Genomic DNA, 16444 nt, shown 5'->3' on the forward strand with positions numbered 1-16444 from the left:
AATAATTGAACTGGAATGTAATCAGATACTAGATTACAATCACAATCATGAGGTTTACAAAAAAACTCGTCAATAGCCTGGGTTACAGATGGGGAGGATACAATTTCACATTTCTGTTAGGAACTCTACAATACAAGTAGTGCAAGAATTAACCTCCAACCAAGTGCTTTTGGAAGGCTTACCCTTCAGAAAGAGACTCTTCTAACTTGACAAAAGGATCTGTTCTAGCCTAGGTGGTGCTATATATATCTCTATATATGATTAGAGGAGATACATGTCAATGTGGATCATTGTCCAACACTGACATAAGACAAAGTGATTCCAATAGATTGGCCAAAGAAACATACAAGAGCTCTGATACCTTTCGTCTTTTTAAATATTTCTTTTTCATATATATTCACTCAATGGACACAACCATGATAAATGAAATAATGCTTTTAGAGGTACAAAGAAGCCGCGAATACGATGTCTCTTTTTATTAGAGCCGAACCTTGCTGAAATTTATCTTCGAGCTCTTGCTCTCCAATGGATTTTGCTGCTACTATAAGCTGCTGCAATACTTCCTCTAATCGTTTCATCGCTCGGATGAGACTGCCCTCAAAAACGTCACCAAGCTTCATTACTTCTGAGAATTTGGCTCCTTTGGCCCATGCAAAAACTATTTCCATTATATCAGGGCGGAAGCTATTCACATAATCCTCCACATCAGTTGCTAACTGCACAATGTATAAGACATTCATAGTTGACAGTTGTTCATTTACACCACATCATGCACACCCATATATTATAATTGCATGTCTGCATGCATGTGCTGACTAAATGCCCACATGCGTGCATATATATCATGTATATGTATATTTATCTATAAATATACTATATACTCACAGTTACTTTTTGTGATTCATAATCTATTTTCAGATTAGAAACACATACATACAAATATACACATACACACATACACACATACATATATGCGTACACAAACATTTATATCAATATCATTATTTATATTTACACAAATCTGTCAATACATATATACAGATTTTTTATATTTATATACACATAAATATATGCATATATGTATGGTATATATGTTGCATACATATATCTACGAGATATATATTTGACTTCATTACCTCTATATTTGATAGCACAGTTTAGCATACAACAAAGCCACTCAGTTAAATACCTTGCATTCCAGCTGCACTTTCCCTACTCGCCTTGCAGTTTCTCGCAGCTGTGAATGGAGAGTAGCAAGATCCTCTCTCAACTTGGCACTGGATTTTACTTTCTCCTGCCAAACAAAGCAAGACAAGAGTGCTACCACCTGCTCCGTGGATGCATCTTTCAGAACACCTTTGAAGATCAATTCTGACATGACAAGTTCATCTGCACTTGAGACCTCACATGCAACCTTCCCTTTAAGTTCCACAACATCATCTGATGTGGCATACCTATATAACCACATTTCCAAATAAGATTCTCCATTTTCCTTTAAGAAAACATCCTTCCATTAATAATTAAGAACACTGCCCAAAAGTTACTACCTCCATGAAGTGTTTTCAAAATATACAAAGAAAATCATGTATGTCATGGACGAATATCCAAATTGAGAAAGGAAAAATGGGATTGCTTACCCCAATCGACGAAGAACCCTTCGTCGATATTTAAGCTCATCTTTAAAAACAAGATTCGATGCGCCGCGGACCTCCTCACGTGCAGCTCGTATCAAAGTTGTGACCTGTTCCTTTTTGTAATAATTCCTGAGCCTTTCATTAAGAGTAGGTGAGGTTGTAAGAACGTGGTTTTTAATCAAGCTTTCCAAAGCTTCCACCCTACGCACAGCTTTCTTATAGCTGCTACTATCCACCTACAGTTGTATAATAGCTACTTTAGACGAATGTCTAATCATAAGTGTCACAACACATTTTTTCGAGCAGGCATAGCTCAAACATTTCTGAACTTGAATGTCTATAACGTCTACTTCAGATGAAAGTCTAATCAGAACAACATGATTTTTTGAACAGTCATAGGTTCAATATTAAATATGTTACAACATACATGATATATAATACGATAAACAGTTAAACCAATAGAAAGAAACAAATTAAAATTTAACCTTTCATACAATCTTGGCACAGAATAGCTCAAGGGCATGATCAATATATCAGGTACAAACAAGAAAAAGACATTTGGGGTGGGTGTATATAATAAGCGTGTTCGTAACTTCTAAGGAAAAGGGGAAGAAATGTTAAACCTAGCAATATTTCTATCAATCCTAACATAAGATTACAAACTACCCAAATGATGGGAGCCATTAAAATTTAAATAACCCTCCACAAATGGAAAATCCAAACAGTTTGTTGTACAAAATGAAGCAAAAAAGTTGCAGGTACTTCTGCCAAGTAGTACCTGCCAAGTATTACTTTAATACTAAATGGACACACACCTGCATATCATCCTCCGGATCTAGCATCTGCAGGCCTTCTGGGAAGCGACGAAGAATTTCCAATACTTTCTTCAGAGCTGATTCTCTTGCTTCAAGATTACGTAAATCTTTTTCTAAGAATATTCGGATTGCACTAAAATTTTCTATCTGCATAGTAAGAGAGTTAAATTCTTTTAATATCTGTCTTAGACTATATTCATTTCTTTGAAGTAACTAAGTTTTCTTTTCTTATTCTTCTTTCCATGAAGACATATCTTTTCGTACTGTATAAGGAAATCACACCTTAAACTATGGATGCCCAAGAAAAAGTCAGACACAATGGAACTGATATTAAAGCTAAAAGCCTATAACTAGGCTTTATCTTGCCTGAGAGAGTGGAACAGATGCAACCAACGGCTCCCCTGGTTCTTCCAGAGATACTGGACAAATTGTTTCTTTACCCTTTTCTCCCTGGTTTGGCATACAATTCATTAAAACATCAACCACATATCCAGCCTTGACTGCTTTTTCTCTCACACTTCCTGCAAATGTTAAACCATAAGAAATGTTACTACAATTATCAAACAAGTATTACATTTGTGAAAGCTATATTACATCTTACCGTCAATTGAGTCCAATGACGAGTTCTGAACTTTCTCAAAATTCACAATGACCCCCCACACCACAGGCTCCTTTGGCAAAAGAAATGACTCTTTTTTTTCATCAATATCAGAAATGAGTACACGTACAATCCTTCCAGGTTGAAGAAAGGGCAAAGAATGCTGTGGAGAAAATACTATTTTCCTGATTTCCCTCCACAACTTTCTGCTTTGTTCCAGCAATGAGAAATAGTTCTTTATCTGTTCCTCATCTTCAATGATGATAGTTTCTCGTTCCTTTTCTAATTCAGTTACCCTCTCCTATTACATTCATAATCCCAAGTGATTAAACCAAGAATACCACAATTCAAATCTCTGGCTTAGCAAATTCATGCACCCACATAATGGATTACTAAATGGATCACCGACATTGCGTAATGCATTTTTCTAGATAGCTTACGTCCATACAACAAAAAAGTGAGTGCCAAAATGAATAACAAATTTTCAGAAATCAGAAAATTTGGAATCATTCACGTTTGACTTGTATCCTTCATAGCATATCCTGATGTTTTTCGTTTTTTTAACACTTCCATAAACTGTTTGATGATCTACCCTTTTTCTGCTTGCACTAATAACATCTTCTTACTTATGAGAATGTGGTATCTATGTTATCATTGGTACTGATTACACTCATAAAACTACCTGTAATCGAGGAAGTGCTCGGTCACATTGAAACTGATAGAAAGAATTGCGAAGAAGTGCCTCTGGATCACTCTCCTCACATCGCATCTGATTGAGTAGCATGTTGTAACTAAGATGAAAAGCACTGTAGCACCGAAATGATAAATGAATAAATAGTTTGCAATAAAAGGAGAAAAAAAGTGTATGTGTAAAAGCAGGTTTACATAGTCCTCAAGGTTATCATTAACAAATATAAAAAGTTTATTCATGTATGTCTTCAAACTTTGAATCAATTGTATATGTTGTTTTTTATGAAACTAAATTCATTGATGCAAAATGCATTCTGACCATTTGGAAATGTTGACGAACTTCCAATTAATATTGTTCAAGCCATCCAATATGGATGTTATTGCAATTTATGGTTTGTCATGCTTCATATTGGCAGTGATACAATAGATACACTGCCCTGACTAGGAGCAATCTTCTAAAGGCCATCATAATCCTTCGCCTCTTATCTTCATATACATGATCCCATATAGCCATAGTCACAGAGGATGGAGGGAAAGGACAAACATCAGACACAGGGTTAGCCTAGGAAAAAACCGAGAATGTCCTGGTGAAGGTTGTCACCAAGGATTGCATCCCAAGATGGCTTCAGGATCACAAGCCATGTGAGAAAATGCAAGGTTTCTAAGCAAAAGCACAGACCATGACACACCTTTTTATTGCTTATTTATGGCTATTTGGACCCACCCTTCTAAAGGTCAATATCGATGCAGTACCTTTCAAATTGTCATCATACAGATTGAAGTGAACAAAAAAAAAAAACAGTACAGAGAATAGTATTACTGACTAGCTAATGATGAGATGCAACGTTTAGTAGCAGATTAATCCTTGACCCTTCCAGTTTAGGTAAAAGTACCTAACTGAAGATGTGACCATTCAGTCAACATACCTGTTTAAGGGATCAGGTGATCCTTTCACCATCAGTTTGGCCACTGCAGGCTCAAGTTTCTCATCCAGCATAAGAATGCATATACCACGGTCATCAAGTCCTCGCCGACCAGCACGTCCACTCATCTGGATATATTCTCCACTAGTCACCCAACGGAACTTGTCACCATCAAACTTCCGAACATTTGTAAAAACTACTGTCTTTGCTGGCATATTAAGACCAATGCTGAAAGTTTCTGTTGCAAATAGACACTGCAATGAAAATGAAAATAAAGTTTTTCCTTAGACTGTGATGCAGTAATCAATCTAAACATAGTTCTAGAAAGTTTGGGTAGCCTCTGACTAAAAGAAACAGGTTACCTTAATTAAGCCTTCTTGAAAGAGAATCTCAATCACTTCTTTGAGAATTGGAAGCAAGCCGGAGTGATGCACACCAATACCTCGTTTAAGCAATGGTAATAAATGGCCAACCTAAAAAAAGGGACAAACAAATTTCTGAAATTATGATCACGATACAGATACCATGCTCATTCTAAATTCACGAAACAATATGCATAAAGACAGCATGCACGAAATGTCTCTTTTACTTCAAAATTTCAAATATTCTTGTGAGGTAATGAGTTGCTGTGGTATATGAAGGATCTGAACCATGTCGTATAGTATGAAGTTGTGAAATTACTACATCTAGTTTTGCCTGAGTACTTGGATATAAAATACTTATGATTTCCTGTGATATATGGAGAATCAGAGCCACATCATATGGTGTCATCTGTGCAATTATCACATATAATTTCTTCTGAGTACCAAGATATAATGCATACATAATGGTAGCATAGCGATTCTTCACTCCCCAATATTATTTATTCAGGAAAATTCAAAACCACTTAGTCAACAAAATGCACCTGTGGCAGCTTTTTATCATCTTCTGATAAAGAATCCATAGCATTCCAGAAAATACCATCCACTAAGCTCTTCTCATCCTCATCGTTCAAATCTAATTTTGCCATCTGTATATATGCACAAGGTTAAAAGCTACAAAACTAAAATTGAAAGTTAGACTTCAGAAATGGCAAAAAGGTTTGACTTCATTGTTTATTCATACATGGCAAGGTTTTCTAATTGTCTGTGTGCCATTTCTGTTAGAGATTCTCATATTTTATGAATAAAGAGTGCAGAAAAAGTTATGCTAATTGTAACATCCATTTGTAGAGCCGAATTGCTATGATATATTACTATTCTGCAATGATATTTCACACCTGCATAGCCAAGCTTTCACATTCCCTTTTACTGAAGCTGAAAACTATGACTGGATCAAATTGCCGCAACATAATCATTTTCACCAACTTGAAGATGTCACTCTGTTCATCATTCTCGCTGCCTCTCTTCCGCTTTCCACTCGAATCTTTGTTCCTCCTGTCATGGGATACGGTAACAGCGTTTACTGCTTTCTGAAAATTATCCCCTCTAAACGTTCCTTTCTCATCAACAACTAAGTACAGGCCATCACCACCGGCTGGGAAAATATAATGTTGCAATGGAGTTGGTCTAAAATCTGTATATACAATATGGCAAGGTTGTTGATGCACCTAAAAAGAAAAGAAAATACAATGAGAATTAATTTTCTGAACCATAATTTGTATAGTTAGTATGAGTTCATGAAAAGCTATACCTTGGCAACCCAATCGGCAAATTCTTTTGCATTTGGCACTGTGGCAGATAAAAACACAAAACGAGCATTTTTTGGTGCCATCACAATGCTCTCCTCCCAGACCACACCTCTCTCTCGATCTCGCATATAGTGCACTTCATCAAATATTATCCATGCAACCTCCCTCATTACCTCTGACCCCCTATATTGCATGCTTCGAAGGATTTCGGTCGTCATAACCTGCCATCTCTTTCTCTCTCTCTTTCTGTCCCTCTTTCTTTCTCTCTCTCTCTCTCTCTCTCTCTCTCTCTCTCTCTATATATATATATATATATATATATATATATATATAAGGCAGCAACCTAGTTAAAGTACAATTCAATTGTGCATTACTCAGCCAGATATTCTACAAGTTTCACATTGATGTAGCATTTTATTTCTTCTCCCTCTCAGAAGATATACATGTACACAAAGCCTGCACCTACACAATAATTACCCTATAGAAAATACAGTGGCAATTTTTGGGATGATATCATATTGCATACCAAACAAGATGCATTCTCAGAGATTGTAACGTCCCCAGTCATCAGACCGACATCAGAAAACTCCTCCGACAATTCCCGAAATTTCTGATTGCTCAGTGCTTTTATAGGTGAGGTGTATATCACACGCTGATTTCCTCTTAGAGACACAGCAATAGCATATTCAGCAACAACAGTCTTCCCTGCAGATGTGTGTGCTGAAACCTGGATGAAATGAACCATAAACATTCTAATCATTCATTAATAAACTCATAAGCAGAAACATATTGATTAAATCTAAGGGTACATAACCAATATTATGGAAAGTGTTACAAAAAAATATTGTCTTATTTGAATGGCAAAGATGTTGGGATCATAATAGACTTTACATAAAATAGTTAGATCCTCAAAGTGATGCTTCCTAAAGGACTCAAAACGTGACATAGAGAAAACCATGAAAAGAAAGAGAGATCCTCCAATTACAATGCTTCTCACATAGCTTAAAAATATCAAATACCAATTTGACTAGATAGTGCTAAATAATATATCTCAGTGAACAAATGAATGGCAATGTTGCTCAATGAAAGAAAATAAATAGAAAAATAAAAGAAAACAAGACAATGGTCTTTCATCATTTTGACTTGTGTCATTGCTAAAAAACAACCATTACGTAGATTTTGATTGCCACTAATTCCATGGGCATAATTATGTATCTTTGGCACAGATTTAGGAAGTTTAACGTTATAAGAATTTCTAAGATTAACCACATTTATACATGTGGAAAGCATACCAATAGGTCTGTTGCATAACAGCCCATTCACCAGAAGCCTTAAGATATTTCCCATCTTCCTACATGATTAACATTTTGGAATGCACCTATCAAGATGTCATATTGTTGAACAAGTGCAGAGAAACATAAGGAAAAGTGGTTCCCTTACCGCATATGGTCTAAAACGTTTTGTGATATTTTAATTTAACTTTACAATTCACAACTGAAAAATTCGTCACAATCTATCCCCTTTTAACCACAGTAGAGCGGTTGATAGAAGGTGATATAAATATATATTATATTGACTGAACTTAAAATGCAAAACAACTACTTATACTGTTCAATTTTGATTTACTAGTTCAAATTAGTAAATTGATATTAGATGAGGTATTTAGACAACTATTACACTATAATTTATACATAGCGATGCTTCAACCCATTCAGGTTTCAAAACCATTATTCCAATAACCAAATAAATAATGAAAATGGCATCTACCCAATATATGCATTGGTCAAACCATATTTCCACCCATTGGCGTTTTAGAACCAAGGAATGATATTCCCACAGACAGACGCAAACAAACCAAATGGAAATTCTGTTAATGAAGAAAAACATCATACCAGGACAGATTCTCCGGCCTCGATACATCGGACAGCTTCTTGTTGGAAAGGATCAAGTGTGAAAGGATACTCTTTTGCAGGTTTCTTTAAGGATTTCTCTGGAGGAGGAGGAATAACTGATGGAGCTACGTAGTCAGGTGGGTACGAGACCTCGTGAAGGCAAGTATATTCCACGCTATTCTCCATGGCATCATTGCCGAGCGCCATGGGGAAGGGAAGGGAAGGGAAACTCTGTATTTCTACATAAACATCATCATCATATACATATGTATGTAGAAAGGTCTCGGAGTAGCCTTCAAAGACATACTACTACTACTCTGTCTTAACACAACGCAGCTCTTTGGGTTGGGCCTAAAACCCTAAGACATCGTTTGTTTCTTGGGGTCGAGCTTTAACAATCGGCAACGGTTCGGTTCGGTTCGGTTTGAGAGGGTCAAAACCGAACCGTTTAAAAAAATTTGAAACCCGAACCATGAAACAGTTAAACCGAACCGTCAAAATTTTTCCAACTGTTACAACCGCGCTTTCGTGGTTCGGTTTCAGTTTTCAACTTAGGTCAATTTTTAATTTTTTAATTTTTTAAATTTAAAATACTTCATTATTTTAAATTTTCAAAGATGTTCCTTTAATGTGAGAATAAGGTCTAAAAATGAAAAGATTGTTTAAAAATAATTTTTATTTTTTAAAATAAAATAAAATAATAATAATAATAAACTGTTTAACTATTTAAAATGCGGTTTATGACTGTTGAAACCAACCAAACCGTTTTAACCGTTAAGCCATGGTTTCGCGGTTCGGTTCAAACTGAACCGTTGTCGCTTGTTAGTTGAGCTCAGACCTCCCCTATCTATCCATATGGTTAATCACTCTTGTTTGTGGTGGTGTCCGTTGTACTCATTATGTGTGTTTTGACCATTGTGTTTGTCGAGTGTTGCAATAGCATATTCACTATCCCATCATGTTTGTAGCATATGTATATGGTCAACCTACTTACTTACCTCTTCTCACAAGATACTGGTGGATTAGCACACAATTCTCGTTTTCATGTTTGTTTGGAATGGGATGCGAGGGCAAGTCCCTTGCCTTGTTGAGATTGCAATGTCTGTTGTGGAAGGTCTCTAGCCCATTGTGTTTATATGGCCTATTGGATTCTTGGCACACTCTCGTCTTTGTTTGGGAGGGGAGAGCTAGTCCGTTGCCTATTCAGATTTCAATATCTATCGTGGAATGTCTCTAGCCCATTGTGTTTATATGGCCTATTGGATTCTAGGCACTCTCATGTTTGTTAAGGAGGGGAGGGCAAGTTCCTCACCTATTGAGATTACAATGTCTAATGTGGAAGGTCTCTGGCCCATTGTGTTTATATGGCCTCTTGGATTCTAGGCACTCTCATGTTTGTTTGGGAGGGGAAGGGAGGGAAAGTCCCTTGTCTATTGAGATTGCAATGTCTATCGTGGAAGGTAACTTGGTCCATTGTGTTTATATGGCCTATTGGATTCTAGGGAGCAAGTCCCTAGACCCATGTGGCTATGGTGTTCAATGTTGTCGTTGTCTAACATTGTAATTCTGACTAGAGCTTATCATGTAACCAATTGAAAGCCTAACTCTTTCTTTCCTTTTATTTACACTGACTTATATGCCTTTACGAGTTACATTAAGGCCACATATAGACCTAATTGGCACATGAACAAGTTTTGGACATGCAAGATATGTAGAGTTAACGTTCTAGGCATGATTTTGGGTTTTAGAATAACTTAAGTTAGCCATTTTTTTGGAACGCTTCTTCTTCCTTTCACATAACTCATTCAATTGAATAATCTACTCTCATTTGATGGTGGTGGATGTAGATTTTATATTCAAGTGTGCTGTTCACTTTTTGGGTTCGTATCAATTGCTTGTGTCCACAATCCATGATGCGTAGATATCTCTTAGGTTGAGGTTCTTGATTCAGAGACTGATTTTACTTATTAATTTCAAATTTATCATACCAATTACGTTATTACAATTAGAATTTCTTATCAAATATCATATTGCAATAAGCTCTCAAATACTGGCTCCTTAGATCACAAAATTCATATTCACTATGTTTGCAAATGTCTTAACTCACTTCACAATTTTGACTGAAATCCTACGATTCATGCAACAAATGGATATTGGTTTACGTGTTTGTCTCGGGGAGGTGTCTCTATACCCAATGATCACAAGGTTTACCTTCGATTAGCTTGAGAATGTTGTTTAGGGATCACTATGTGGACATACCTAAAAGATTTAGTAATTCAATCTAGGAAATTGAGCTTGGAATGATGTTGCATGTGCATTTTCATCATCAAAATTATAATACACATACATATTCATTCACGTATGATTGCGACTTAATCAAAATTGTGTACAAGGTTATGTTTAACTCATTTGTAGCGCTCACAAATGAGTCTCTATTGAAGAGGGGATGGGAGATCCTGAACACTAGTTTGCATGTCAATTTATTGTTAGTGACAATCCAACATTACACAAATAGCTTATAGACATAACACAACATAAAAGAAATTTATGATGAGTTCTATACAATGACATTTGTGACTTAAGAACTCGAACGTAGAAATTTGTACATGAGAAAGTAGGCTAGATACACGAAACCAAGAAGATATTCATAGGTAGAGGTGATTCAAGTGTGATGTGTCATTGACACACATCATGATGTAACATTTTTTCCTTAAGCAGATTTCATAAAAATAAGGTGTGATCTTTGACGTCGCAAAGCATAGATATGTAAGCATGACTTTTGGGTTAGCATGGCAAACATGTGACATAAATGCATATCCGAAATGTTGTGACATCTTTGCCAATGTAGATATCTTGACAAAGATTATGGGTGATAACCCCAACCTCAACATGATAGAATGGTGTTTGTTTGCGTTTAACGCTACAATTCTTTTGAACATAATTAATGCAAATATTAATTTCTTTCCCAATATTTTCAAATGAATAAGTCTATTATCTCTCAAAAAATATTCAACCATGCCATTGTCTATTACTTCTTCAATAGCATGGAAAAATCAAACAACGATGACTTTTTTCACAATAAAGCATGAATATAGCATAAATTTCAACATTTTGTATATAAGGAAGTAACAAGGCCATGCACACGTTGCCTTAAAAACATCATCATCAAATTCAATAATTAGCACAAATCCATTAGCTTTAATAGTACGAAAATTCTAAAATTTGGAAAATGAAAATAATATGGCCTCATCATCATTGTAAGTTTGTACCATGCAACCTAAGGCTGCAATTCTCATCTCAATGAGTAATTGCTTTGATATTATGATTCGTAATAAAGATTTGATCATGTGGAAACTAGCAATTCATCTTTAAAAAATGGCATTACTAATCATTTTCCACCACACAACGGTACAAAACAACTTTGAGGTCATGCTTCCAAGACCCAAACATTTAATGTGAATTTTTGCACAACAAAATGTTGAACTACGCTCTCTGTTGGTAAGAGTTCAAACATTCTAACCGCCTCATCTATGCATCTTTACTAATTACACATGCATCTACTTCTCTAGGAATTCATCATGTAGAACATTGAGCATTTCCAGATTCCAACAAATGCCTTCAAAGTTATGTCCAATACTTTACAAATATGGATTGGTTAATAATGATTTTGCCTCTTCCAAAACAAACTCTAGAACAAATAGGTCACAACAATGGTGTGCTTGGAGATAGCAATTAGGTCTCCATAAAAAAATTAACGTTCAGTATTGAGCTCTGAAGATTTTACACCAGATGATATGTGACATGTGTTTCAAGCAAAGCTCATTAATTGCAATCTTTCCTATGTTACAAAAGTTTATTTTTCTTTTGTTCAGAAAGATAGAATCAAATTCCAATTTGTCTTTTTCTTCTGCTCCAAATTTTCAATATCTGTTATCTTTTATTCCCAATATTCCAAATAGATATTTTTTCTCTTGCTCCGAAGATTAAATCAAATTTCTTGTGCTCACAAAATTTGACACTGGAAAATAAGTTTTCACAACAGTTTTCAAACGTCCACTCAATACTTCTTTCAAACTCATCTTCATTTAACTATAACCGCCGACATATATAGGTGATAAATGTTCATTTTGCCACTGCAAGGTTACATCCACTCTCTAACATACTTTACAACTTTCTCTACAAGACCCTGGATTCTCGGCATTTCCGACCATATAGACTGGATTCTTTTGGCACTCACCCATTGCTGCCCATTGCGCACAATTGTCATTCTCATCCATACACCCCGCTGTTTTCTTTGGTTTATCAAAAGAGTCCACATGTATCCACTTTGTTGCTGACCATTTCTCTCCTTCAATTACAGGGCAACTTCCATGTAGACTCATTGGGTCTGGTATAGCTCCGGTTGTTAGACTGAAGAATAGAAGTGCATCGCCCCGGGTTGGTTTCACTGTTTGTTATTTTACTGAAATGATTATCAATCTTTGTTGCATTCATATAAAAAATTGGTTATCAAATTATCTTGCATCCATATCAAAATTCATATGTATATAGCGGGTTAGATAGCATACACTTTACCTGAAAGTCCCTTTTTTGCACACTCAGACCATGTGTCATCCTTTTCTCGAAGATCCTAGACATTAGAGAAGAAGAGTTGGGTCTCATTTCATTCATTGGAAAATAATACAGATGAGATGCCATAGTCAAGTTAATGATGCACAATACCAATTAAGTACATACATGCTGTATAATTCTTCCGAACACATACACGTCGTATCATGGTTCCAAGTAGTATCATACTTTCAATTACATACATAAAATATCATACCTTTGATACTATCAAAGATGTCGTCAAATATTCAACTGTACCTACAATGGTTCTACTATTATATTTTACTCCAAAAACAACTTACCGGTGCATTGGGAAAGACAGTTTCTCCGCCTTTGGTCACATTGGAAAGGTACATTAAGACTGTTGCAATTCGGTGTCCTCCTAGCGCTATATTGTTTTTATCATGGAAATAATCATAATGGGGTTCGTATTTCTCCCCATTCTCATATCGTAATACCTGTATTGCTTCACCATTTTCTGCATGTACTCATTCATTGCTCACATTCAATGATGATGATAAATATATGGCATAAACTTTATCAACTTTTTAGAAAACTAAGTGATTTAAATGAAGAAGATTTCAATGCAACCAGGACCTTCAGGGAGAAATGTCCAAGCTGAAATCCTCTTCTCAATACGCTTCACAATCTCATCCTGCAATAATATAAAGTAAGTTTCACAAATAACAAAACAGAACTTTGAATAAAAGAATACAACGCAATAACCACATTTACTTTTAACTACTAGCATAAACCTCTTTGAATGAATTCATGATTCAAACTATTGACTCAAGGGATTAAGGGTTTTCAACACATTGTTCAGAAAATACTACGAGGTTTACCTGGCCCTTAGAAATGAACATTCCAGAGCTTGTCCGAATCTGGCTTAAAACACTCTTTCCAGATTCATTGTCTGCTACCATGGATTTCTCAAGTTTGTTCTTCGCCTGAAGCACAAAAATGAAATATGAATGCCACATAAAAACAAGAAGAATATACAAAATATCACTTTAACCTTAACTCTCAAGTAATATGTGGATTTCACATAAAAAAAAGGAGGTATGCCATTCGTTTTTAATCATAATTAGCATATATCATGTGAATTTTACATACAAAATAACGTATAACATGTCTCTTGAATCTTAATCATAAAAATTACATGCATATATAGACAAACATATATGAGTACAGCATACCAGTTCTATCATATGATCACATTCTTTATTTGATAAGAATCCTTTGTACAAGAAAGCCCTGTACAAGATAGACAATAGTATGAGAAACAAAACATAAGTTCGGAAGTCAAAACAAAGATGGTAATCATGATAACACTGAATTATGGAGAAGATTGTCACCACTCAGATCGTTCTTGTAAAATTCTACAACTTTAAAACCTTTTTTACAACTAATGTTTCGAAGTCATTTTTAAAAACTTATAGGTCTAAATTAATTACCTTGGCTTCCATGAAAGCTGGATCACCCTTGTTGGATCAATCACTTGTAAAATTTCTGCATGTTTTTCCACCTTCGCCTTCATGGTGCTAGAACTTTCAAAACATTAAGAATGAGAGCCATTTCATTCATTTCACACTTGTGGCCATACTATGTTAAGAAGTCATCAAAATTTTCTTCATAAAATCAAAATATTTATATTAAAATGATCTCGACACTTCCATATTCCATTGAAACATCATCTTGTCATGGATATATGGAAAAGACCCACAACAAGTAAAGGCATCTAGCTTCTCTTACTCAAGCATGAGCCAGATGGCATCCATCATCACCTCTCTATATCTACAAGACATCCCCTCAGTTTATAATTCCACAATTGCAGATTGCTCTATCGCTAGACATCTGGATGGTGAGGCACACACCAACTTTGAGCTTCAAAGACTTTACTTTCAGTAATTCTCTTTGGCAAGTTTTGCCATCGAATTCTACATGGTTATAGAAACTCTTTTGAGCCATATTCAAATTTCACAAGCAGCCTGAATAATCTGTATATATTATGCATATGTGTATAGACATTGATCTGTCTATACAACTATCTGTACATACACCAGTATATATTTTTGCACATATATAAATACATACACACATGTGTCATAGATTAATCCGTTTAAACATCCAACAAAAAACATAACCCACCATTAAACTAACTGATTGAAGATCATTGGTTTCAGAGCAAGGAAAAGGCAAACAGAGAAGGGTCTGTCTGTCTGTATACATGTAGGTGTGTATCTATTTATGTATTCATATGCATGTGTATATGTGCATCGATGCATATATAAATCAATCGATCATATATTCCAAGAGGAATTAAAAGAATCAACTGAAGACCCATCTTACTTCATATCAACGAAAAAGACAAACAGAGAAGATCAATACTCACATTTCACCCATCCACCCAGGCAAGTCATCAACATCTGCATGGATTGAGATTGCTAAGGTGAAGAAAACCAGCAGAAAGAATCCCATAAACTTCATATTTTTCCTGAGATTGAGGGGGCCTGAGAGAACAGAATAAGACGATTGTTTCTGCGTACACAGCTCAAAAATCTAAAGCGGGAGAGAGAGAGAGAGAGAGAGAATCGGTTTCGATCCAGAGATCGAGAGATCTTGGAAACAGAGCAAAAAAAGCTCTTCTTTTGGTTATGGAGAGTATCTTTGTTAAGTAGATTTGGCTATACACTCACCCAATCCCCCCCAATTGATCATATTTTGACCATTACACACCATAACCAAATCTCAGGGAAAACTTTGATACAATGCCTGAGTATTGTCAATCCTTGTCCGCTCCGATCCACACACATCCCTCTCACAATCCTCATGTGTACTCTCGATTGCAACACTTATCAATATCATTCCTAGGCATCGAGACTCGCTACTCAATTCCTCGTCTATTATGCGAAAACAATTCACTTTCCGACCCATTTGGTCATATTTTACCTCTTAGGATGATAATCAACTCTCTCGCTCTCTCTCATTGTAATTAGCTTACCCTTGTAGTAAGTTGTTTGACTACTAGCCCTAGGCCTGACCATATGATTGCCAAGAATAAGCATCTCAATGTTTGTCTAACCATGCCTCGCATATAAGGGCAAACTTATTTGAGCATTGGGCTTCCCTCATAACCATAATATCCTTTGAATGTTGGTTGAAAGTCGATCGTGTAAGTTACCACATCTTTGAATCCAAATGCAAATTTCTATATCCTACATATAATATGGGAGTAAGTGTATCTGTTTCTCGATGGAACAAGTTACATAGAAAAGGTACAACCAATGTTTCTACAACTCCATCTTGGGATCACACCAACCACATCATCCTTTGTAATGCTCCATGCATTAAGAGTGAGATCCATGCAATCGAAGAGTTTGATGAGAGTCCATGTGGATGCACATCACCTACCGATCCAATCATAACATGCTAGCAACAAAAAGAGAAGACAAATACAATTTATTTGCTTGCAACCACATTGGTCGACTCTATTGCCATGCAAGTCCTTGTTGCCCAACCTACACCACCCTCATTGTCAATCACACTCTCCATGTGATGAAGAGCATCAATGACACAACAATCTCCCAGGTTTGTTCAAGACTATGCTTGTATCCC

The 16444-nt window shown here is 35.8% G+C and overlaps 2 protein-coding genes across 3 annotated transcripts; both read right to left on the reverse strand.

Moving 5' to 3' along the window:
* Positions 1-5: 5 nt before the first annotated feature.
* Positions 6-8456, reverse strand: MTR4 (RNA helicase, ATP-dependent, SK12/DOB1 protein). Its single transcript, XM_087324103.1, has 14 exons — positions 8222-8456; positions 6856-7056; positions 6332-6550; positions 5919-6248; positions 5565-5669; positions 5023-5133; positions 4664-4914; positions 3730-3853; positions 3051-3348; positions 2816-2970; positions 2450-2596; positions 1638-1870; positions 1190-1454; positions 6-716 (listed from the first exon to the last, which is right to left on the reverse strand). The coding sequence occupies exons 1-14, from the start codon at positions 8426-8428 to the stop codon at positions 438-440; spliced, it is 2925 nt and encodes a 974-aa protein (XP_087180229.1). The 5' UTR covers positions 8429-8456; the 3' UTR covers positions 6-437.
* A 3571-nt stretch (positions 8457-12027) lies between these two features.
* LOC147868859 (putative prolyl 4-hydroxylase 6) lies at positions 12028-15452 on the reverse strand. Of its 2 annotated transcripts, none has more exons than XM_087324109.1 (8): positions 15222-15452; positions 14284-14370; positions 14026-14083; positions 13672-13776; positions 13427-13484; positions 13132-13307; positions 12797-12851; positions 12028-12668 (listed from the first exon to the last, which is right to left on the reverse strand). In XM_087324109.1, exons 1-8 carry the CDS (start codon positions 15314-15316, stop codon positions 12376-12378), a joined length of 927 nt encoding a protein of 308 aa, XP_087180235.1. In that variant the 5' UTR covers positions 15317-15452; the 3' UTR covers positions 12028-12375. The 2 variants fall into 2 exon arrangements, with proteins under 2 accessions (XP_087180235.1, XP_087180232.1); XM_087324106.1 differs by having other exon boundaries at positions 14284-14376.
* Between the last annotated feature and the right edge of the window lie 992 nt (positions 15453-16444).

Source organism: Azolla caroliniana, unplaced genomic scaffold (assembly GCF_043228905.1).
Source record: "Azolla caroliniana isolate FFs.n. ecotype wild unplaced genomic scaffold, voAzoCaro1.0.p SCAF_1, whole genome shotgun sequence".
Lineage (NCBI taxonomy): Eukaryota > Viridiplantae > Streptophyta > Polypodiopsida > Salviniales > Salviniaceae > Azolla > Azolla caroliniana.

What these genes read in the sequence shown, in the direction of transcription:
- MTR4 (XM_087324103.1), bottom strand. Translation starts at nt 8,428, where the DNA reads ATGGCGCTCGGCAATGATGCCATGGAGAATAGCGTGGAATATACTTGC. An exon ending in CTGAGAATGCATCTTGTTTG is followed by an intron (nt 6,551 to 6,855) that starts GTATGCAATATG and finishes AAGAGATGGCAG; the next exon opens with GTTATGACGACCGAAATCCT. An exon ending in TCACCTGATCCCTTAAACAG is followed by an intron (nt 3,854 to 4,663) that starts GTATGTTGACTG and finishes TCGGTGCTACAG; the next exon opens with TGCTTTTCATCTTAGTTACA.
- LOC147868859 (XM_087324106.1), bottom strand. Translation starts at nt 15,316, where the DNA reads ATGAAGTTTATGGGATTCTTTCTGCTGGTTTTCTTCACCTTAGCAATC. An exon ending in CAGCTTTCATGGAAGCCAAG is followed by an intron (nt 14,084 to 14,283) that starts GTAATTAATTTA and finishes TATCTTGTACAG; the next exon opens with GGCTTTCTTGTACAAAGGAT. An exon ending in TGCAAAAAAGGGACTTTCAG is followed by an intron (nt 12,669 to 12,796) that starts GTAAAGTGTATG and finishes AATAACAAACAG; the next exon opens with TGAAACCAACCCGGGGCGAT.